Here is a 25682-nt window from a genome sequence, read left to right on the forward strand (position 1 = left end):
TTTAGAAAACTGACAAAAGACAGTTACACTTAAGTACATATACATTTTAAGAATTCAAAAAATGCGTAAACACAGTTATCTCGCAACTAAATGCAATTATTTGTACATTAACTGATATTTGACACAACATTTCAAAACACTGCTTTCCATGATTAGTGTGTACCGTAGAATTAGGGTATAATTTTATAATTTCGTTCAATTGGCATGTTTGTTTCCAATAGAAATATGCATTTTGGTCACATAAGGGCCATGTTTACTTTCGAACCTATCAGTGTACCGACTAATTGGCCAATTAGTTCATTAACTGCAACACCAAAAAAAAAAGTACACAAATTGTATCAAATTTCGCTCTGAATCCCATTCCACATAACTGGCTATTAAATTAAAGGCAGCAATGTAAAGTAAGATGTCCCTGTCAGTTATCTTGTGCCAGTTACGAGAAAACAAAGAGATCGCCTTACATTACTTAGTCGCAAACGTGTAACTTGCATTATCTCATTAAGAAAGAGTGCTCTGTACGTACTTCCTTACTGCTTGGCTCTAAGGTAACCTAAAGACCTCGGTTTTATTTATGACAAATGTCCATTCTTCCGTATGCCTTTTGCCTCCATGTTTCGACTTTCAGCTCGTGCGCATCATTCTCTGTAGCTCCCAGTCATCTCATACTGGGCCTTCCAACTTTTCTTGTGTTTTTGTCCTATTTTCAAAGGTTTTCTCAGCCACCTCTTTCACTCATTCTAATCACATGCCTCAGTAATTACAAATGTATTCTCTTAACATTCGCTACAGAACATTTTCAGATCCTGTAACGAATTTTACAACTGTGGCTATATATCTTTGTCACAGTCACGTTTTATAAATAGGTTGGACTCTGTCTACTAACTAAAGGAGGGGAATTCTTCTTGAGAAGCTAACAGTAGCTCAGTTGATTCATTACTGTACCTCATCCTGATGAACCCAATCCGTGCCACATTTCCCGAAGACCTATTTTAATATTATCCTCTCATAGACGCCTAACTCTTGAATATGGTCTACCACGGAAATTATAAAGTGAAACATCTTGCACATCGAAACTACTTCATATCTATTACAAGGAAAGTTTAAAATATTATAATTTATTTTTGTCATGACCCATCATAGGAAAGAGGGAGGCAGAATGCAGATTTTTGCATATTATCTATAGATAATATTCCTATAAATGGGACATAGGCCTACAAAATATTAGTTCAAACATCTGAATGGAAAGGACCGTCTGGAAGACTTCGCGTCGACTGCTGAATATGAAGACGGAGATTGAGTAAATAAGATTCTTGGATGTGGGCTGGATTAAACTGGCTGAGGACACCTTCCTTTCTCAACACGATAATGAAACGTCGGGCTCCATGAAAGGTACAGAGTTCTTCGATCGGGTCAGCGACTATCAGCTCCTCAACAAGGGCTCTGCTCCATGTAGTTTAGTTCAAATGATAATATTATCTAAATTTTTGGTACTTTTCCTCCTGTCCGATGTCAAATCCTGTAAGCTAATCACTCCTAATTAAAGCACAATTCACAATCTGAGTAGATATGACGTAATATCACAGTGGTTATCCGGTCCAAGGCGCGTTTCACTGCCGATTGCCGCGGGGGGGGGGGCATGAACGTTCTATACCTTCTGTGTTGTGTTGTGTTGTGTTGTGTTTTCCTGTTTAGGTAGAGGCCTTGCAACAGACAGATCCCCTTCCAAGGAGTTGCAGCGAATACTTAAAATAATCCGCTGTTTCAGTATTGTCACGTGTATGAGTGACTAAGACGCGGATTTCGATTGACAATCGATCTATTGGATAATTACCAGTCGGAACTACAAAAATCATATCACTTCAAATTATTACAGGAACAATAACACATAAAGTAAAGTGTTCACACTTCGATCCTAATCTTCGTTTGTAGCTTCCGGAACTCCGCTACTGGATTCTTCTGTCAGTCCGTTATCTTCTCTACTCTTAATATAATCTTCTCTTCAGCCGTGTAGAGTCACAACTGCCCTGCATTCCGCGCTTGTCTCTCAACTGTCTTGAACTGCTGGTGTGAACACCGTTACATAGCCTCCTCGCGGACCATATAGAAACACGGCCTCCACTGTCGAAATTTCTTTACTGCTCGTTGCCTAGCAATGGATAGCCATTTGTCTATTGTTTGCAAAGATTTTTTCTTCGCGGGAACGTGTTTACCTAACTGTTCCTTAGCAACAGATATATATGTTGCAGTATTGATGTATTGATGCAGTAATGAAACGGGGCACATGGTCCAATTTGTGAACCTGAGGATCAAAGCCGCGAACATATTTTACTTATCTGCAATATTTTTGACAACAATGTCAGTAGAAGCGACACTATAACGTCTATAATTGGATACTAAAAAAAAAAAAATAAAAAAAAAAAAAAAATGCAAAGCAGGTGACAGGAATCAGTCAGCCCTAATTTAAAGCAATGCCTGGGCATTTGCTGGAAGGATTGAGGAAATTTGTCAAATCCTCCGTCAGGATAATTGCGGTCCCGGCCGAGATTTTATTTGGTAATGTTCCAAATGCAAGTCAGAATTGATGCCGCTCGAAACACCTTCCCCGAAGATGAAGAAAATTATTTCATCGAAGACTATGATTATGATGAATACAGCGAAGACAATGGCGATCGACTTTTGTCCGATAACACGCACAAAAATTCTGTGAAGTGTATGATATAAGTTCACATTACTAACACACAGATTAATATTCATCTGATGTGGCCGAAATGGAGACTTCATTTGTGACGCATGTTTTTCTGCACACCCCATCTGCACCCCATTTTGGGGGTCATCATTACACTTCCTGTAAGTTGGGTTCACAAGACGAAGATCAAAGACATGAAAACCATGTCAGGGAGACACGTCCGGAAAATCCTGGTGTTCACGAAATGCGACGTGGCTTTTTGTGAACGAAGTTAATCAGACTGCGGCAGACGTAACCAATAAAAACCGGTCCCTCTCCATCAATCAATTTCGAGACCGAATTATTCGCTGAACCGCACATTGGCCACTTTAGTATTTCCTTGTGTGTGTGTCCCCCCCCCCCNTATAAAGTTCATGTGTATCGTCCGAGGCGATTTACGCAGAACAAATAGTAAAATTGAGATCTGAATGCAGGTCCTGGCATAGATGTGCATACCTTCCGGTTCTCTCTTGTTATGGGAGGTATTCTGCGCCTGTTTGAACCCCAATTCAAGGAATCCCACCGTTTGCCTTAAGGATTATATAGCCACTACAATAGAGGACACTAAGGCTCGAAACGGACTGCAACACCGACAGAAACTTCGTAACAGATGGTAGAGGCCTTCGGATGGTCTCTTCTCCCACAAGAGTCCCAACACTTGCCATAATAAAGATCGGATAAGAGCTACAATAGAGGAAAGCAAGGCTCGAAACGGACTGTAGCATGAACAAGATACTGATGAACTGATGGTACAGGCATTAACAATGATCTGTTCTCCCATCCAAGGAGTCCCACCATTAGAAAGCCGTTACAACAGAGGGAGGCAAGGTTCGAACCGGGCTGCAGTGATGGACAGGTCCCCTGTTCAACGAGTACCTCAGGTTGTCTTAGCAAGGATTTAAAAGACCCCTAAAACAGAGGATTTGAATTTTAGAAAAATAGGGAGGCTGGGATCCAGTAGTCATTTCTCGTGAACTTTTACATTCTTTGAATGACGATGTTTTTCTTAGCGAGCTAAGCAGCCATTAGCTTGCCGAGGCAGACTCTGTTCCCTAGTTAAGGACGAATTCACACTGAAGTCGATTCGTTGGTTGCATGTTTAAGAACATGGTGAATTCTTGTCGGGCTACCCGCGACGTAAATTTAGATTAGACATGCAGTATTTGGATATTGTCTGTCTCCATCATCAGGGAATTATGTTTTGCGTGAGGACTGTAGATCACGGGTTGTATTCCTGGAGGTGGTGTCTCGATAACACCTGTGCAAGAACTGTAACGTTTAAACAGAACGTAATGTTCCTCATAATATAATAAGGATGATTTCCGACGTACGCTCCGAACTGACGCAGATGATCAAGAGGTTTTTACGTTTAGTCGCCCCGAAAGCCTGAAATCGTGTATAGTTAAGGAAATATCTCTATAAAGATAACGCTTTCTAGCACATTTAAGTTAAATGAAACGACTGATGTCTCTTTCAGAAAGTGTTATCCAAACGTCGTACATGATCGTTATACAGTTTTACTCTGGCGATAGAGGCACTGTCATATCTGCATGACAGAAGTTCAATATACATGTCTTTGACATTTTCGTAAATGCCTGTCTGTTTAATACACTAAAGTAATGTACAATACTGGTCACCAGTGCTGCCAATATAACAACACCCTTAACGTCACCTTGTGGCTGTCCTGTCACAAAGCCAATCTCAGGTAAAGACGCTTTAACAATCGATTTCATAACAAAATGACGTGGAACGCTACTGGCTAATTCAAACCACGGCAGGGGAGGGTCACTAAGACCGGAGTGGGGACTGCTACGGAATATAACACGTGAAACTATTTTAAAACATCTCGAGAAGAGAAAGAAGGCAATGCCAATGACAATCCGCATGTTCGGCCAGGGTTTTCAATTAACTGCTCTGCGGTTCCCCGAAGAACAAGCCGCAGACAAGCAATGGAACACAGTAGCCCAGCCGTGAACAACCCACAGGCGCCTGTCAATACCCTTCTGTTGTATTAGCATTGAACTTTACTGTCAATCTAACATAAGCAAAATATCTGTGCTGAGAATATTACAACACAATCCAAAGCCTGGAACAGGGAACTGTGAAACGAAACATGAAAATTCTCCGACCTCCATAAAATTTATCTGATAACGATGATCTGAAATACAGGTAGAATACACGTTCATATTATTATGTACCCAATATGTTCGAAGATTACTGTCACGCTGTGTAGATAAAGAGGAAATTTACCGACGTTTCGGAGAAATGTATTGCCTCCACTTTCATATTACCCGCCGTGACAGCCTCAAGTATGGGGTTCGTCCCTCGGCACACGCAAAAATATGTCTTCTCATCGCCTCGGCATCCAGATCTGTTGTGGGATCACCCAGTCTCCTGTCCAAATGGTACATGCTGGGTAAAGCTGTCGAAGCGTGACGCTCATCGGTTTCATCCATCGAATGCGTGGAGCTTTATGACCCCGCTTTGGCTTTCAGGTGCTTAGTACAGGGGAGAAGAATGTGGAATGTGCGCGTATTTCCTGCAATTTGAAAAACAACTCGTCACTCACATGTGTTCGGTAAGATTTTCTGGCTTTCCTTCTTCTTCCATTGTTCTTTCTCCCTTCCTTTCTCTCTCCCATCTTTATATCTATATAGCTCTTCTTTCCTCTTCCTTATCTTCCTTAGTTTCTCTTTAATTCCTTCTCTTAGTTCTTTATACATTCCTACTTCTCTCTCTTTAATACATTTCTCCTGTCTCAATATCGTTCTCTTCCTTCTTTCATGTCCGTCTCTGTCTCTCTCTTTCTTTATTTCGTTTCTTTTTCCTTCCTTTCTTCATCCCTTCTTGACTTGCTTTTATCTTTCATCCTTATTTTCTTTATTTTGATTTTCTATCTTTGCATATTCCTTCCGTTTTTCCTTCTTTAACTCTACTTGTTTATCTCTGTCGCCTCCTTTCTTTCTCTATTCTTCATTTCTATTCGTCTTTATTATTTCCCCCATCGTCTATCTTACTCTTTTGTCCCTCTATGTTCCTTACCTCTTCCTTCTCTTTGATTCTTATTCCCTTCCGGTATCTATCCCTCTGTATTCCTTCTATTTGCGCGTCTTTCTTAATTTCTTGCTCTTTCTTTCTTTCTTTACCTCTATTCCTTCTCTACTTGTTTCTTTCTGCTTCTTCCGCATTTCAATTCGTTACTTTCTTCTTGCTTTAGTCTGTTTCTCCACTTCTCTCTTCACTCTTTCCGCCTCCCCCTCTCTGAACACCCACAATACAAGCGACAGGCCCCACAAATGCCAGACGCGACCTCCGCCCGCCCACTGCTGCTGCACTCGCAGGATGATGGCGTGTCGGCGTTTGAGAAGGTATCGCCGGGTCTTAATTGTCCGCTGTAACTTCCCCCTGCTGCATTAAGTGCAATGAAAATCAATTGCTGGAGCGAGGGCTAGCTTGTTAGAGAAACGGTAGGAGGGACGTATCTGTGGTCAGTGGCGGCTCGTTACACTCACAAATTTTTATTTTTATATTACTTTTTGAAATATAGGGGACTGGATAGTTCCACCAGGAAAATAAACGGTTGGGAAGTGGAAGGCGTGAGTATTATTTCTAGCAGATGGGGTGGCAGTTCTGGAGACGAGGCATTGGGCATGTAGTTAATCCAGGGTGTTGAGAAAACTCACTGTAAAATGAGAATATGCACTGATAATATTAAGATGGATATAAGGCCGCGCCATAGCTCAAGCGGTTAGTCGCTGGCTTCCCACCGCGGCGGCCCGGGTTCGGTCAAGTGTGATTTGTGGTGAACAAAGTGGCGCTGGGGTAGGTTTTCTCCGAGTACTTCGTTTCCCTTGCCAATCTTCATTCCACCAAATTTTCCATCATCATAATCACCCGGGGCAGTTACAATAGGCCAATCAGTGGCCGACGTGCCGAGTAGACCCAGTTGGACNCCATTCGAAATAAAAATATAAGATGGACGTAAATTCTGAGCTTCTGAAGTAGCTCAGGATCTTGTTCAGGTGTTACTAGTGGGCTGTTCCCTCTGTCATTTAAAATCGTATGAAATATACTGGAATAAAAATTCACGTTTTCTTTATGTGATATCATAATCATTACCAAGGCGAGCCTAGGTCATATGGGTTCATAAGACATGGCTTGTTGAGATGCACTGTTTGGGTTCAATATTCGTGCCACTCCGTTTTCCGATCACTAACTTTCCCACGTGATTTTTTATTTTTATTTTTTGACGCTGTCAGTAACTGCATCATACAAGTCGAACGATCTGATGACTGATACATGTTGAGTTGGTGAGTATCTAGAAGCATACTCCCGCGGACTATTCGAGTGGTATTAACTTGGCATGTGACGTGAGGCTCTCGGGAAAAACGAGAAACCTCAGGATAGCTAGGGTACCGGCAGAGATATGAACCGAGCACATTTCGTGTATCATTACAGTAATCCGCTCGGCTTTCCACCTACAGACATTAATATTTGTAATTGGTTTCGAAAACTTTGCTTACTTATTTCATTTCATACATTATATAATGTAACTCTTTATAAAATTACCAGCTAATCCACGTAGCAGATAAGAAATCCTTAAAAGTACCAAATAACTGCTTGGCCTTGTGAGGCGAGTGTGGCAGGTTGCAGTAAGAACAGACGTGTCTCCACTGCTCACTGCACGCCTACCAGCGCTTAACGATAAGAGAGACCTTATTCTGCAACGTGATAGCATCAGGCCTGTAACGAGTATGTTCATGTTTTCACACAATGGCCGATGTTCCACGGATCACTCAGAGCAGGTCAACACGCTCCGAGGGTACGTACAAGCGAACACTATTCGAGACGTCTGCAGTTTCTAATTCTGCTTCGTTATTAATGTTTTCGTAACAGGACACTCTACTTACAGCGGACAGATAACACATTTGTCAACGTGTTACACTGCTTAGCTAGTTAGTGCTTAATTAGTTACTTAGTCACTTGTTGTTTTGTCAGTGGACACTGCTCTAGTTAAGAATTATGTTGTTTATCCATTGCATCTCTGTGGTCTGGTGGTCAGAGTTCCTGGTTACATATCAATAGGTCCCGGGTTCGATTCCCGGTGCTACCAGATTCTGAGTAGTGGGTCTGGAACGGGGTCCACTCAGCCTCGTGATGATAACTGAGGAGCTATTTCAAGGAAATAGCGGCTCCGGTTTAGAAAATCGAGATTAACTTCCGTGAGGATCCGTTGCGATGACCACGCGACACCTTCTATCCGCAAAAGTTGGCAGTAACTTCACCGACAAGCGGCCGTCGCTCGGGAGGTATAGTTCGCTTCAGAACTAAAAGCCACGGAGTATCCATTGCCTCTAGGAATGTTTTGTGTTGAATATGCTTGCCTCTGATTCCCCAAGCGAGTGAATAGAACATATTTCTAAGACATGGGAGTCAATGGGGAGGATTCTGTTATCCTCTGGCGTTAAGCAGATCTTGAAAATGAGAATAAGCAGAGGGAACTTAGGCTTAACGCGACTCCTAATCACGGGGAAAGGGGTAATATTCTTCACATTTCCAAAATTTTATCTTTTATAGAGGTGAAATTTACACATGTGAACAGAAATAAAGACACCGATTTCGAGCTCAGATCCCTCCGAATGAGAGTCTCAAGGTCTTACCATGATGACACTGTCGGGTCACGTGCCTAGTGAGGAATTTCGCCGATTATTAATTAGAGAGTGAGCACCTCAACAAGAAATTCGTCGCTTATAATTAATCAGATAACTAAAGAACATTATCTTCTGGGATATAACGCCGTGTAGTCCGCTGAAAGTCAACCGACGTTTCGGAAGAACATATCTCCTACATCTTCACGGTCGAGTATTCCGAGCAAAATACCAGCGTGCTGCACTCTGGTATCTTGCTCGGCATACTCGACCGTGAGGCGATATGTTTTTCGAAACGTCGGTTGATTTTCAACGGACTACACGGCGTTATATCCCAGAAGATAATGCTCTTCATAACCACTGCTGTGAGACCCTCAAATCCTACAATCTGATAACTGATCACTAGTCCATTTCTTCGTCAAAAATGATTCATAATGTTCTTTACGATTTCTGTTTTATGGATAAGGACCTCTGCCTTTTCCAGTTCAGAGTTAATTTCTAGAATTATGAATCTTACACACAATTGGCAGGAGTTCATGGACGATGGTTCGCCCAACGCAGCCTATACAAGACAATACGGAAAAACATTTTTACTGTACATCCATGCCACGAGTGGGATTCAGTGGTCAGAGACATGTTGCCTACACTAATCAATTTTTTGGACAAATACTATACTTAGCCAGTTGCTCTTTAGTGGCGATTCCTCGTGAGATAATGCGGAAATGCAACGCGTGGCAAGCTGTACCAACATCCATTTACGTGTAAGGTTCACACAGCGGTGATGACTAATATTCTGATCCTTCGGGTTATGACACTGTGTTATCTGGTGTTAGGTGGTTAACCTTTCGTAAGAAAGTCTTCGGCGTGAAAATAAAGCTAGTATAGTTCTCCAAAGCATTGGTAACGACCAACAAAACCAAGCGTTCTCATAACCCAGACGACAACAATACGAACAGCATTTTCCCTTCCTTTCACGACTACGCATGCGCGAAAGCATAGTTTTGGGGCCCGTAGTTGAGCGGTGAACCTATCCCGTCCCCTGGCATAATGTAGGTAGATGGCAGAAAACGTTGCGGGGTACAAGTTGCACAACTCATATAGCTGATTTCAACCAATGAATTGTATGGTTTAGGGAAGAGTAGAGAGAATATGTCTTACATTCCTGGAGTCTTGTTGTGCACTAATGGCGCGATGGATAACACCGACATTGTTGGTCAGACAGTTGAATAATAATATTCTGTATGGCAAGTCACTCAACTGTTAACGCATGTGTTAGGTAGATGGTCGCTTGCTTGCTTGCTTATTTACTAATTAACTCGTTAGATCGGTCTTGCCAGTCAATAACTGATTTGAAGAAAGCAGTCATTTAGGATTTGGCACCGTGTATATGTGGTGTTAATCGACGTTTCGGAGGAACGTATCGCCTCCATCTTCAGAGTAGAAGAAAAAATATAAGAAATCTGCAAGCGAAGAGACCGTGAGAACCGGTAGCTTTTACCGGTTATCACGGTCTCTTCGCTTGCAGATTTCTTATATTTTTCTTCTAACCTGAAGATGGAGGCGATACGTTCCTCCGAAACGTCGGTTAACACCACATATACACGGTGCCAAATCCGAAAAGACTGCTTTCTTCATAGTCACCGCCGTGAAAGCCTCAAATCTTATAATAACTCATTTGTTTGTCAAAGTTTTAATGAATGGAAAGAAGTTCCCGGTTTCCTACCCCTGCGGTCCCGGATCAATCCCCATATCAGGTCGTGTAGGATTTATGACAAAGTAGCACTGGGACAGGTGTTCTCCAAGTACTTCCGCTTCCCCTGCCAAATCTCTTTCCACTTGACTGCTCCGTACACTTCTATCATCCAGGATTGTTACAATGGCCGACGTACAACGTGGACCCAGTCTCATCCCATCCCACGCAATAAAATTAAAAGTCAGTTACCCAAAATATTCTCTGGTAATCAGTCACGTCATGGGTTAGTTAAAAGCAACGTTGCGGAGACTTGATTCGTCTGTCACCATGGTGATGTGGGTCGGCTGGTCAATCGATTAAGTTGCTGATGATTCTTGCCAGCAGATTCAATCTTGCCTTCGGGTCCTATCAGGACACATGACCTTATTTCTGCTTTGTTTTATTCAAGCTTTTACGTATTTTAATTGCGCTTTCTCTTCAGCGAGAGGATGAACAGACTCCGTGATTTTAGTCCGCAAGCCAACTATAGCGACCGAGCGACCGCCGCTTGTCGGCGAAGTTAATGACAACTTTAGCGGATAGAGCGTGTCACGTGGCCAGCGCAACGAATCCCCACGGCCGTTAATCTCGGTTTTCTAGACTGGAGCCGCTTTTTCTTTGAAACAGCTCCTCAATTATCCTCACGAGGTTGAGTGGACCCCGTTACAGATCCACTACTTCTCAGAAAATCTGGTAACGCCGGGAATCGAACCCGGGACCCCTGGATATGCAGCCAGGAACTCTGGCCAATAAACTACAGAGTGGGTCTTCAGTGAGAGGAGGGGTCCCCCTGTATTGGGGGTGTCTGTAGCGGACATTCGCTCACTGACTGGTCCATTCCTGTTGCTTGTTCTATATGGGGAATAACCGTTGGTTGGCATATCAGCCAGTTACTAGCCGCCACTGCATAGAATCGTCCGAAATCCACAGTAGTCAGTTACTAAGTGCTTCTCCGCGGCGCTGCTGTACGAAAAGAATCCACGAGTAATAGGGGTTGTGCAATGAGACAGGGAGGCATTAAGCAAGTCAGTTAATCATTTTTGTGTGATCCCGCACTAACAACCCCCACCCTTCCTAACGCCGGTATTTTAACAATCTGACACTCTCCTTAATGGTAAAGCGACAGGCACAACTTATGTAATTGATTAGCTTCATTTTCTATGCTCGCCTCTGGAGATTAAGACATCCAACACTGATTTTTGGTCTATTTAGCCCTCGGCTTTAGCTGTAGCGTTTCGTAATCAAAAGAAAGGCGACGCTTAAATAAAACAGGGACGAAAGACAGAAATGAAGCACATGAAAAATATTTATTTACGTGACAACTCTATTTTGTGGGATAAAGAGCCCTGGAAGACCGCAGAAAAGATGATTATGTAGTGGACGCCGCATACTGTAATCAGGGACAATGTTATTATCATTTACTGGGGGCTTGCGTGACCAATAAGACGGCATGATTTGAGGTCCTCACGGCGGTGACTATGAAGAATGCTGTCTTATATGATGTGGCGCCGTGTAGATATTGTGTTAACCGACGTTTCGGAGGAACGTATTGCCTCCATCTTCACGGTATAAGAAATCTGTGAGCGATGAAAACCAGCGTGAACGGCTGTCTGTAGAGACGGGTTTTGAATCTGATGATCTAATGTATTGGGCCTTTATACCACTGGTTACATTTCACAAATCACTATGTGACATAGTCATCTTCTTCCGACGGGAACTGTTCTGACTTCCAATTGAACTGAACTTCATTCCTCCTTTGTACTCCTGACTGTGACGTCTTACAGCTCCTCGGCACAGACCCCACGAAAAAAAAACACCGTCTTCTTTTGTCAAGAATGCACGTTTATTAGTCCGTTACGTAGCAATTGATGTCTTTCTATTGTTGAGAACGTAATTTCGTGACTGTTTTCATCAAGCCGTTACCTAGCAATGGTCATATGCGTCACATCTTTTGTGTAAACTTATTATTTTTATGAAGTTCCGAATGGACGTGTACTAATGCACAGGAAAAAAAAACATATTGCAATTAGCGTTTCGGTTTTTGTTAACGCTTTCTTGTCTTAGCGTGACCTTGACGCATGGACAGTGAAAGTGATCATGTAACAACCCGATTTGATCTTGAGCTCCGACATAAATAGGCAGATGAATTTTGTATTGATGAACTCAGAAAAGGCGATAAATAATCAGCTTTAAAGGGATTTTTTCTACTCCTTAATTTTAATATTTTCTTTATTTGTTTATAATGGTGTGTATAGATTTCCAGAAACTTTACGAGTTTGATTTTTAGTGAAGACTTCCTGGGAAAAGAAAATAGTCGGTAGTCTACTTCAAGTATTTTATTTTCCTGTGCACTTCCACGTTTCATGTACACATTTCTTCTCTGCTTGAATAAACAGTGCTAAACGGGTGAATTTTTGAAGAAAGAAAGCAGTCTTCTGGGATTTGGCACCGTGTATATGTGGTGTTAACCGACGTTTCGGAGGAACGTATCGCCCCCATCTTCAGGGTTGAAGAAGTATAAGTAAATCTGCAAGCGACAACACCGTGAGACACGGTCAAGCAGTNGAATTTTTGTTCCATCAGTCATTGTTATCAATCAAGGGGTGTCCTGAAGTGGTTACAATAAGCGGAGTCCACTGTATTTACAATCTGGTGAAAATAGTCCCATGACCTAAGATAGCCAAGATGATGATATGCCCCAGCTGCAAGGTACACGGTAACGTACATGTAGATGGTCAGTAATTTGTCTCGTTGTAAAACCCGAGGGATCCTCGTTGTTTTCACAGCATTCTGTCTTATCCTGGACATATCGACGCCTTCAAAGAACATTTCATTAACATTAACTTGAATATGATCCTCGTCTACAATTACGCATTTCAAGTAATATCTTACGTAGAGATATTCCGAAAAGAATCTGCATTTCGCATTTCCTCCATGTTTCGCCATCTCACCTCTTTTTCTTACTCTTCAAACTAACTGACTAACTAACTAACCAGGCCTCGCCATAGCTCAAGCGGTTAGTCGCTGGCTTCCCACGGCTGCGCCCCGGGTTCGATCCGGGGTCTGATCAAGTGGGATTTATGGTGGATAAATTGGCACTGGGGTAGGTTATCTCCGAGTACTTTTGTTTCCCTTGCCAATCTTCATTCCACCAATTTCTCCATCATAATCACCCGGGGCAGGTACCATAGGCCAATCAGTGGCCGCCGTGTCGAGTGGACCCAGTTGGACTCAACCCCCCACTAAGCGAATTAAAGAAAAAAACTATCTAACTTCATGGAACTGAGTCCTTGTTGAGAAACCACCAGTTATGCAGCTACTGAAGAACTTAGCAGTATTTTATGGAACCCGTAGGTTCATTGCCGCGTTCACAAGAGCCCTCCACTGGTCCCTATCCTGAAACAGATCGATCTAATGCATACCGTTCCGTCCTGTTTCTCGCTTTAAGATAAATTTTAATATTATCCACCCACCTACGCCTTGGTCTTCCCAGTGGTCTCTTTCCTTCTGACTTTCCCACTAATATTCTATACGCATTCCTCTTCTCCCCAATTCGTGCTACATGCCCTTCCCACCTCATCCTCCTTGACTTGATCATTCTAATTATACTTGGAGAAGAGTACAAGTTATGAAGCTACTCATTAAGCGGTTTTCTCCAACCTCCTGTCACTTCATCTCTCTTCGGTCATTCCTCAACACCCTGTCCTCAAACACCCTCAGTCTGTATTCCTCCGTTAATGTTGGAGACCAAGTTTCGCACCCATAACGCTTTAAACTACTACTTAAAATTATTTTCCAACAGAGAGATCCTCAGCTGTCCCCCAGAACAGTAGCGAAGTGCTTCTTTCAAATTATCTAAATGAGTTATACTTCGGACCTGCTGTTGATAGGCTGAAATTCGAAATTAATTCGAAACGGTTTGTCGCAGATGCGCAGAAAGTTCGAAATTAAGTCGAAGAATTCGATCGCTCTGGTTCGCTATATCACGTAGCGTTTGGAGATGCGCGGGAAGTTTCAAATGAAGTCGGAAGGATATGTAGCCCTTATCCGTGACGGAACACGTGACGAGGCGTAAACCGTAACAGGGGCACAAACAATATTCTGTTGGTGTCCAGCGCTTTGGCGTCCCTACAGAATGGCTATTAAAATCGCTCCGCCTGTCTGTCTGTCTGTCTGTCCGCTTTAAACTCGATAACCGCTAACAGTTGCTCATGAAATCGAATATTGTGCAATTCTGGTAAAATTGTGACATACTCCAGTTTTGCTTCGAATAGAACAAAACGGATGAGTTGCATTAGGATTTACGTTTGGAAGTTCTTACAGGAGGAAAGCTGTAGGCTTGTATTTAGGAGGTACGCGATTCGAACCTTGGCCGGGGCACTCACTTCCTTCATTGATTTGTTTCGTGGTTCCTCTCAGACCCTACATGACTGAATAGTACCTAAATTGTTCTACTATCACATCCTTCCAAATCTTTTCCAATTCTTTATTTACCACTCATCCTATCATCTGAAAGTCTGACAGACTGGCAGGCTCGTAAAACCTGCTCGAAACTTGAGCTTAACTTGCTAAAAAATTTTCGGGGAGAAAATGTTTCCAGGGAAACAGAATACATTCTGTATGTTGACTGATATTTGCGGCAAGTGCTATGGTTTTCGCGATAGCTAAACAAAACGGAATGAAAGCTCCAACTGTTCTTTGAGAATATTTCGTAACTTCTTTAACTTGCTGAAAGGATAAATCTCAAGGCCTTTACTGTGAATTCCACAAACTCACACTACCATATTTGGCTGGTAACATTCCAGATTCCTCTGCTGTTCAACCTCGCGGTCGCGGGCTTCATCACGGGAACAACTGTATCTCCCAGGGGTAAGTAATAATTTATAATCATGTAAATTAGATCGTCAAAACAACATTAATAGGTATCTTCCATAAGAAGACAAAATAGATGCTGTTGTATCTCTTATATATTTATTATGCACAGGAGTATGCTACATGTTCCGACCTACTAGTAGGTCATCACGCACGTTCCATAAAAACATAAACTAAGTTTCTTGAATTGGGTTGCCCTAATTTGGATCCACATTATGCAGTTGGTAGATGTTATTATCTATGGAATGTACCTTGGATAATGTAAACAAATATGTGAGCAAAATCTTCATGTTACAGGATTGTTATTATGGTTAAAACTTATTAAATTAGGGATTAATAAAATTTATTATTTATTAATATAATGTGCCCTAGAACTGGTATAAAACTTAAGAGGTGAGTTAAAAAAAAAGTCAAAATGAGTCTGTAAGTTATAATCACGTCGAATTAAATGTTTAATTTAAGTACGTTTATTTCTAGTCGGAAACCAAAGTGACGCCCAGGGAGCTCCGCGAGACAAACTGTGTGTTTAAAGGACCTCTGTATGGCGTTATCAGTCATTCGCACTGACTTGAAACGCTTTGTGTATACTACAGTACATACTTGAGCCTGCTTGTAACTACAGAAGGAGTCTTAATAGATCAGTTGGTATAGCAACGGGTTATGGGTTGTATGGCCGGGGTTCGATTCCCGGCAAGGCTGAGAGACTTTTCTCTGCTGCACACCGTGTATACCGGTGCTCCAAGACTTACACAGTAAGTACCGACAGCTCCTTCCCGCGCGTAAAACGACCTAGGCGTGAAGCTGACCACTAACAGCCATCTGGGGTCCAGATCACGAATGGTGGAGCAATACCTCCATTTCTGTTTACTTCTTCATGGTGTTGTGCTTATGTAATTACGCACAGACAAAACTGTACGAGGTACTTTTGTAGGGTAAGTGTTCCTTCTTTCCCGGCAGATTTATTGAAGTAAACGACATTTAAATTAGAAATTAGAATATACAAAACTATCCTTTTGGGTTCTGTATGGGTGTGAAACTCGGTCTCTGACATTAAGGGATGAACATAGACTGAGGGTATTTGAGAACAGGGTGTTGAGGAGAATATTTGGACCAAAGAGAGATGAAGTGACAGGAGGTTGGAGAAAACTGCATAATGATGTGCTTCATAACTTGTACTCTTCTCCAAGTATAATTAGAATGATCAAGTCAAGGAGGATGAGATGGGCAGAGCATGTAGCACAAATGGGGACGAAGAGGAATGCATATAGGATATTGGTGGGAAAGCCAGAGGGAAAGATACCATTAGGAAGACCAAGGAGTAGATGGGTGGACAATATTAAAATGGTTCTTAGAGAGATAGGATGGAATGGTATGGATTGGATTGATCTGGCTCAGAATCGGGAACAGTGTACGACTCTTGTGAACACGGTAATGAACCTTCGGGTACCAACAATTTTGGAAGTTCTTGAGTAGCTGCACAATTTTGCGGCTACTCAAGAAGGGCTCAGCTCCATGAGTAAGGAAGTAAGTAAACGGTACTTACATTATGAAATTACTAATTCATTACGACATTCTTAAGTGCATATGATACACGGTGACCGTCTTGTGAATCATGTGGTTTCCGAGCTATTACACTACAAAATGCCAGTTATTAGCGTCTTACACCAGACAAGGGACGAAGGAATGCAGACGAAGACAGGACAGATCTCTCTATACGCTACTACGTATATTGAAAGCCTAGAGGTAATAATATTTGGGCATGATAATTCAAACAGTGACATGTTCTTCAAACATACATTAACCATCTGAAGCATGAAGTGCATCTAAATAATATATCTATACAATCAATTCCTACATCAGAGATAACACACTCCATCTACATTACAAAGATTAACCGGCTGATTCTGTTGAGGTATATAATAGGTATTTATTCTGAAGAAACCTATAAATACACTGAGTGGGAGAAGTACAGAGAATCTTAATATTAAAACACGTGGTACCTAGTGGCCGTGTGCTTTAATTCAAGAAATCGGAACTCCAGTGGTTACGAATCCACTTTGTGTTTGGCTTTGTCCATAGTAAATGAAAATAATAAATCAGGACTCCAAAATTTGCATTTCTATCAGAAACTCAATACTTGCTTAGTATCCACTTCACTGCCGCTACAGCCATTTGTCGACACTTTGCATCAGGAATGACCGCCTCTGTGGTCTAGTGGTCAGAGTTCCTCGTTACAGATCCAGAGGTCCGGGTTCGATTCCCGGTGCTACCAAATTTTCGGAGTAGTGGGTCTGGAATGGGGTCCACTCAGCCTCATGAGTATAACTGAGGAGCTATTTCAAGGAAATAGCGGATCCGGTCTAGAAAACCGAGATTAACGACCATTTAGAACCGTTGCACTGACGACACGACTACCTCTATCCGCAAAATTTGGCACTAACTTTGCTAACAAGCGGCGGTCGCTCGATCTGTATAGTTCGCTTGCAGACTAAAACCACGGAGTTTTTTGCCTGAGGAATTACATTATGATCTTAGTAAGATCTACACTGAGTCCAAGGAAAGAAGTCCCATTCGTGGTGGGGATAACAGCGGATGACGCTTTCCCTCCCTCTGCCGAGTGTCATATTCTCCTCTAGCCTCCTTTGACCTGTCATGGAGCCCAAATACCTCTTTGCTAATGAGGATTATACCACTCCCAACATTCGTGAGAAAGAGTATGGCTAATTCAGTGGTTCCAAACAGGGGCAGAGCACATGTACCACAAAGAAGTACGTGAAACCTCACCAGGAGGTACCTGGGTTGCATTCCAAACAGACTGCAATGGCATACATAAATGTCATTGCACTGAAGATATATCAAGAGATATAAGGAACAGGAATGAACACGCGAATAAATTTTAGCTCACATAATTTTTGGAATGGAATTAATGAAGTACGTATAAGCTGAAACGCTCTTTGTACCTTTCATTTATAGCAAATGGTAATGGGAAGATTCCCTGTGCTTAATTAATGAAGTACTACGCCATGAAGACGTATGGGGGAGCAAAGGTATCGTTCCACCTTTCTTGAGCTAGGCCCTAATGGAGGTTAAGGGTCAGCTTCACGTCCCTTCAGCTTATCCCCCTGGTAAAGAGACCCGGTAAAAGGTAAAAAGGTAAAACTGTCCATATAACAGACCGTGAAGACCCACAGGGTTGTAAGACGTCGAGGCTCCTATACTTTCTCTAGACAATCGGGTCACAGATGGCGGTGAGGTTGTCAGCCTTATGCGCCGGCCGTCCTTTACCCCCCCCCCCAGGAAAGTTCCTGGTACTCATTTCTGTTAGAGGCTGAGTCGATCCCAGGGCCACAGTGCGGCTGGAAGGATTAGGTAAATTGAAAAAAAAAATCCACCTCATCGGGACTCGAATCCAGACCTTGCGGCTTGCAGCATAGTGCCTCAACCAACTCCGGTACCGCGTGCCCCGGTACTCAATGGATAAGAAGATGGGCAGGCCACAGAGTCGGTCTATCAGCTGTGAAGTACAGAAACATTTCTTGCCTCTACCGGGAATCTAAACTTGGCCTTACGGCCCGTAGCCCGTCGTTATAACGACTGAGCTATTAAAAATGAAATCGTCATATCAACGGGGGACGCGGAGTGTCAGGCTGCTCTCTCTCTAACGGAGCCGGGTTCATTTAGATGCTGCAGAGGCTGGCCTATTGTTTTGCATACCGTAATTCCTCTGTTACATCGCGTTAAGTCGAGTGAAGTAAAACTGGTGGTTTCTCTTGCAGTTTCTTAGCGAACCAGGCTCGATATGACAACCCGTGTACTGGCGGCCTCACGCTGCGACCAAGATGTTTGTCGGCTGTAAATGGTTCAGCAACGCTAAGTTAACTGGGACGAGTGGGCGAGGGAGCATAAAAGCTAACAGCTAACAACTCGATGGACATGTGGAGGGCTTCGATCCTTGGGGCTCTTTCCGTAGCTTAAGTAAAACTGTAATTTTCTCTCACTTGGCCTGACCGAAGTCAGAGCCAGAGACTCACCTCCCAGGCGTATCGCGGGTCGAGTGGCTCCGGTGTCCATTTTCCGAGGAAGGGTCCGTAACGGGTTCCCCGGGACACATGTTGCCTCGTCCACACACCGGAACCAGGTTCCCTGAGTTCGAGCTCCGGTGGGACATGGGTAGTCATGAGTTCATGATGAGCGCGAAGCCTCACTATTGGCGAGGCTTCCTCGTCTGCTGCAGCCATCTGTGAGTCACGTGAAGGCGGTCCCACTGTCAGCGGGTCCTCCATGGACTCGGCCTCTACCGTGGGCGTGGGGTCGCCTTCGTCACTGCTGCCTGAAACAAAGAAACGTGCCGCTGTAATATGGGAACAAGGCAGACGGACCGTGGAGCTGACCGCTCCGAGATGAAGAAGGCTTTCGTGGCGTCAGTATGTTTGCCACTGATCACCCACACTAAAGGTACCCTACTGGAGGGGCTGCGGATCGCGTCTATACAGGTGCAACTTCCGCTGTTTTCTCATAAAGGATTCATACTACAAGCAGACCGACGTAAACTATACACCTCATTATGATTTACCTGTTTTGTTGCTGGTCGCCTTACAACCGTCAGTGTTCTTTAATCGTTCTCGTAGCACGTGGCTTCGTTACAAATTATGAGTTCATTTCCTTCCCTCTCTTCAATAAAAAAAAAACAGGGCTCATAAATGCTTCCCTCCTCTGATGATCATAATCACAATATATCCGTAAGTGCATCATCCCCTTCCAAAATACATTAGCTCCCGCACTTAATCGGGCGGCTGACAACAAGCACTGTGTATTAGGGAAAGTGTTTACTTTAGGAGACTGTTCCCTGTCATATCTGTTGCTGCGACACTCGAGTCGAGCTAATGACAATACGGATCAGACGCCTTTGTTTCCTTAGCGATGATAATGGTTGGAGTACAGGTAGAAACAGCGAACTTGGGGAGGTGCATGTCTAAGGAAAAGTAACATTATTAATTGGCGTTGTCACAAACCCCCGATTAGTTCTTTAATCATCGTTTAATAACGTATGACACGCAAACTTTCACCAGTAATGTGTAACTTGATCTGCAACTACAGCCTAACAGATCTAGACCCTGCAGTCTCTTATGATTCAGGCACTGCATCGTTATGTGTTAGGCAAAACTTGCCCTCTGTTGCGTCACCGCGGGAAGCGCTTACTGGTAACGCGTGCGCAATCGCGTCGCGCTGAGTCCACGATTTCCAACATATGGTATGGCTGTCTAGGAGAAGGTTCAGTCCATCGCAAGGCTTCTTCACATAAACAGGACAACACAACATAAAACACGAAAGATATATATAATGCGGCAGTCTATACAACAATAATTCTCAAAGAGACAAAATAGATGTTACTGTGTCAACAATTGTTTTTATTAGCTGTTGGTGGTAACGCTACTTGTTCGACCATTTTCTTGGGTTATTTTAAGGAGTACAAGAATACTGTTACTAGTTCTTGAATTGCATCATTAATCAATATGTATTAATATTGCGTTTGCATTAATTTTTAATACTAAAAAATATACTTACATTTAAATGTGGTTCAAATATAGCTTCAAACTGGACATTAAAATTGACATAAAAAGAACAAAAATTAAAATTAAAATTAAAATGGCGATTAAGGTATTTATAAGTCTTATTTAAGACTTCGTGACCACTGCATATCCACATTTGTGTTGAAGAAGGTATTAACCACATCAACACGTTGCCACATCCCAGAAGACTACCTTCTTCATAGTCACCGCCGTGAGAACTTCAAATCTTACATATACGTATGTGTTGTTTCGCTGTGATAGTGATTGTTGTGCTGTGGGGTTAACTGTGTGCTCGCATGTTTCTCATAATCTGGGTCATGTTTTTTGACCACCCTATCATCGTGTGAAGGCTATACTCGGTTATTTTGAGTATCACTCTCAGGTTGTTTATACGTGGAGTTGGATATTCAAATTTGATGTTGTGTATATATACTGTTCTCCGTGGTGGTGTTATTACTATGCTGTAGCAGTTCGGACAGAATATATATATTGTGACATGTTGACCCCTACCTCCCCAGCTGCACGTAGCGGTAGCGTAGCGCTCGCGTAATAGGCGAGTAATCACCCCGCATCCTGGTAGCTATGCAACGCGCAACGCGCGGTGACGTCACGAGCGGAGCCGAAGTGAGCCGAGCGGAGCCGACGTTAGCCGAGTCCCCGCGACCTTGAAGCTATGCAAAGCGAATCAACAGCGGTGACGTCACCGAGGGATATCGCGGTTGCTAGGCAGCAGTCAACAACTCCGGACAGCGTGGCTAGCAACAGGGCACCAGACGACAATTGTCCGATCAAGGCTACATAAGGAGCAGCGAAGGCTATTCACAGTCAGTTGTACTGTGACAGTCAGCCAGTCAGTGCGTTACCAACGAGTTCTGAGTTCGCAAGTTACGAGTTACAGACGCGTGGGCGACAACTAAGCAGTCAGAGAGCGGAAGACTTGTTGTGTGCTTTCGATACTTAGTGAGTGCTGTAGTACAGTTATATTTGGAGTGTGTAATTCAGGGAGACTTGTATAGCTCCCGCGTTATTAGTACGTGAAGACAAGTGAAGATCTAGTTAAGAGACTTTGTTGTAGGGTTCGTAAAGTGTGGAAACCTGTAATATTGTGATAATTAATTGTAGCCGTTATTTGTAGATTGTTAAATAAACCAATTAACCANTAGATTTTCGTGCACTGGGAATAAATTATGTTTTGAAGAGCTCTGTCTACTGAGATATGACGCCGTATAGTCCTTTGAAAGTCAACCGACGATCCAGGGAAAAATGTCTCAATCTTTACGATCGTAAAAAAAGCGAACCAAGAAATCTGCGTGAAACCTAATGCCTTATTTCTTTCTTGGCTTATTCTTCAACCCTGAAGATGGAGAAATATTCCTCCGAAACGCCGGTTGACTTACAAGGACTAGAAGGCTTTATATTCCACAACATTGAACTCTTCATAACCACTCTTATGAGAACCTCAAATCCTACACAATATATGTTTTATTTTTCTTCATAACTTTGTTTCGAAAAAATTTTCGATGTAACAAATGTTTAAGGAGTTACGCTGGAGATGTTCCCTGTAGTTCACTGTATAAAGTGCCTGTTATTTCTGTCCGACTTGAAACAAAACTAGCAAATGGGCAGATTTGAATAAAATTCTCCAATATGAAATTTAATGTGAATCCATTCACTGATTCTCGAGTTGTTACAGCCGCAGAGACAAACAGAAACGGCGAAGTGAATACGTGTATGTGAAGGCGTTAAAATTGCGGACACGTGTCTATATCCCGGACAGTATTGTGACCTCACTACCGCGCTGCAGGACCCCGTACGCGTGACAGTGATCGGCAGGTTGTAGCATCAAAACACAAAACAAACCTCTGTATACGCACAGTTAAGGCGATCCTTGTGCCTAAACATGGCGTCATTGCAGTGTATTGGGAGTCTGGAGGTAAAACCCCAGCGTTTTAGGTGCGAAGCTTTGACACTCTGGAAAGAAGGCTACACGAACGCAAAGCGTATCGGATAACCAGGAGGGGTTCCTCTCCCTGCCAGGAATCCAAAACTTCTCCTAACTACTCAGTTCCCTGACTGGCCTATTGTGTAGCTGAGTATTTACGAAGGATGGAGCCTTCCTCGTGACGACCGCCTCTGTGGTCTAGTGGTCAAGAGTTCCTGGTTACAGATCCTGAGGCCCGGGTTGGATTCCCAACGCTACCAGATTTTCTGAGAAGTAGGGGGAATGCAGTGGGGTCCACCCAGCCCCGTGAGGATAATTGTGGAGCTATTTCAAGGAAATAGAGGCTCCGGTCTGGAAAACCGAAATTAACGGCCGTTGGCATTTGTTGCGCTGACAACGCAACACTCTCTATCCGCTAAAGTTGGTACCAACTTCGCCGACAAGCGGCGGTCGCTCGGTCGGTATAGTTCGCTTGCGGACTAAAACCACGGAGTTTATTTGAGACCTTCCCCACAGTATCTACCAGCCGTGTGGGCCCCCTCCACTACTAATCACCCCCCCTTCCCCAGCATCCACCTCAGAACTCTATTAGACAGTACCCCCGCTCATGCTCATATTTAACCCAGAGATACAAGCGTTGACGAGGAATGAAGTATTCTTCAGCAGCGCTACATCAGGGAAACGGCCTTTGTATGAAGGAACGTGTTAGCTGTCGGTAGCAATGACTGCTAGATGGATGAGCTACTGTACTTCATTCGGATTAACTGATCCATCCATCACTGATAACGCCGCAATCCTGATCGTGTCGCCAACACCATCTTTCCTATCATAACGTCTCTTCCTTCTTGCACTGCAGCCAGCAGCTAAGCCAGGTCATAGCAGGCGCACGGTTACATACGATCTCGAAGGAAACGTTTGTCGGGCTAGAATAAGAACAAGATAAAGAGGCACACGGAGCGATACGTACTATGAGCTGGCCTTCGTGTCTCCGTAAACCTCTGTACGATATATACGTACAATCGGCTAGACCAGAGAATCGATATTACATTGAAGCATCATGTTGTGTTTCCCCAGTCAGTACACATACTGACATATATACATTGTCACAAACTTTATGCAATTATTAGTTTCATACAAGATGTATCACTCCAGCTACATTTCTGGATTCTGAAAGTTTATCATCAGAGTACAGTACGTTAATTTACACAACGACTGTTACTGTTTATGTTGTAGATATTGGCCAGTATAACAGTGCAGTTCATACTGGCTTCTATTTAAAACATTGAGAATAAAATTGTGGAATTATTTTAAAATTATTATAAAACAAATATGAAATGCATTATTCCGCAGATGTCAAGTCTGAGTGGGTCTCACACTTAGATCACTTGCTAATTGTTAAGAAAGTGATGACTTTGTTGTATGTATTGATGTTAGTGTGATTTTGGCCGATTATTTTTGCTAAGCTTGTGATGTGCTTTTTCATTTTGGTTCCTTCCTTGATTTATGGCGTTAATTTTTGATCGCAAATTGTTTTTTGATATTAGCACTTCATACTGCTGCTTTGAACTGCTTTGGTACACCCACTCACTTCACTAAACCCATACAGCTGATCCATGTCAACAACAGCATCACTTAGCAATGTAAGGAACAACAAAGTACCACATCTCAACGCCAAAAAAAAAAAACACCCGGGATGACTTAAATTTTAAAAACAAAACATATTAGCTAAAATACTCGTAATACGGCAGAAAGACACAGTAATATCAATGCATAAAATAATGTGACATATTTGCTAAGCAAAAACTGTGGAACGGCTCTCAAACAACATTTGTTACTAGGCAACGGCCGTGAAACAAACGAGACAACAGCCGTTACTAGGCAGCCACCAGCGCCATTGGACTGTCTAAGTAGCGATCTCGTGGGACCCCCAACAGACACGAACGCAACAATGGTACAGCAGCAGAGAAACGGCGTTTTCTAGGCAATCCGTGTCGAGATATTATAACGGGGATGATCTCGGGCAAACAGTTAGTTGCAGGAATGTTCATTTCAAAGTTAGCCTGTAAAGAGAAGACTAGGAGGTTGACGTGAAATGGCCGCCAGCCTGGGAGCTAGTTATTTGAAAATCAGTCTGTGAAGAGAAGACTTACGTTAGTTGGAGTAGAAGTTTAGACGGTAAGGACATAAGCGGACAGTGTTAGAATCCGTTACCAGGAAACGTCTGGCGAAGAATGAGAGGAGTTTATGTGTCCTGCAGTAACAGTGGAGTGTAATTCCGTGACAGTGTTGCAGTTACTTGTAGTTACGGTAAGTGGTCAATAAATTTAATGTTCAATCCAAACCCCGTCTATAGTCACTCATGAAAGTAAGAAAGCTGTCCCTGTGCTTAACTAATTAAGCACTGCGCCATGAAGGGGTATGGGGAAGTGGATGTATCACTCATACTGGTGACAATACAGTTCGTCAATACCAAATACTCACCAAACTTTCACCACATTCGATGGCCAAGTTATTTATTATATGGAGCGTGAGACAAGCTCAGAAATGTCTTCTTGAAATGTGAGCCGAAATTACTGGAGAACTGTTTGACAGATTTATATGAACAGCGATATTTCAGAATTTTGGGAAGGGGCCTCGAAACATTTAAACTTTAATTTACAATAAATATGTTTAATGAACACTTGAGCGTTTTTCCTGCAGGTCTTACTCTGTATATTTATCGAAGTATTATTTTGATAATTAAACAAACTGGATGGTAGGTAAAAGTAAAGTTATCCCTGTAACAGGCTGTGAAGATCCACAGGATTGTGAGACACTGAGTCTCTCACATTTTCACTAGATAATCGACTCATAGATGGCTGTGAGGTTGTTAGCCTTACGCGTCGGCCACCCTTCACCACCAGGATGATACCTCGTACTCATTTCTGTTAGAGGCTGAGTCGACCCCAGAGCCATAGTGTGGCTGGAAGGATTAGGTAAATTGAAGAAATCCACCCTATCGGGACTACAACCCGCCACCTTCCGGTTTGTAGCACACTCGTGGTGCCTCAACCAATTACGCTACCGCTTGCTCCAAATTGGATGATAAATTTTTGTTTCCTTTTTAAGTTTTCTTATTCAACACTCAGCCATGACCTCCAGCACTCAATCGCATTTAGCTAATAGGAACAAAAGAAAGTCTGCGATAAATCAG

General features: G+C 42.9%; 1 protein-coding gene across 5 annotated transcripts in view; it reads right to left on the reverse strand.

Annotated features, from left to right (window-relative positions):
* Nucleotides 1-25682, reverse strand: part of LOC111874828 (histone-lysine N-methyltransferase MECOM) — a 496931-nt gene that overhangs the window by 211976 nt on the left and 259273 nt on the right. For 4 of the 5 annotated variants that reach the window (XM_023870663.2, XM_033755627.1, XM_023870664.2 and 1 more), the window contains exon 2: nucleotides 19009-19307. In XM_023870663.2, coding sequence (XP_023726431.1) covers nucleotides 19009-19307 — 299 coding nt within the window. The remainder of the gene's footprint in view (nucleotides 1-19008; nucleotides 19308-25682) is intronic. The other variant, XM_033755629.1, reaches the window with a different exon arrangement.

This window comes from Cryptotermes secundus, unplaced genomic scaffold (genome assembly GCF_002891405.2).
Source record: "Cryptotermes secundus unplaced genomic scaffold, Csec_1.0 scaffold74, whole genome shotgun sequence".
NCBI lineage: Eukaryota > Metazoa > Arthropoda > Insecta > Blattodea > Kalotermitidae > Cryptotermes > Cryptotermes secundus.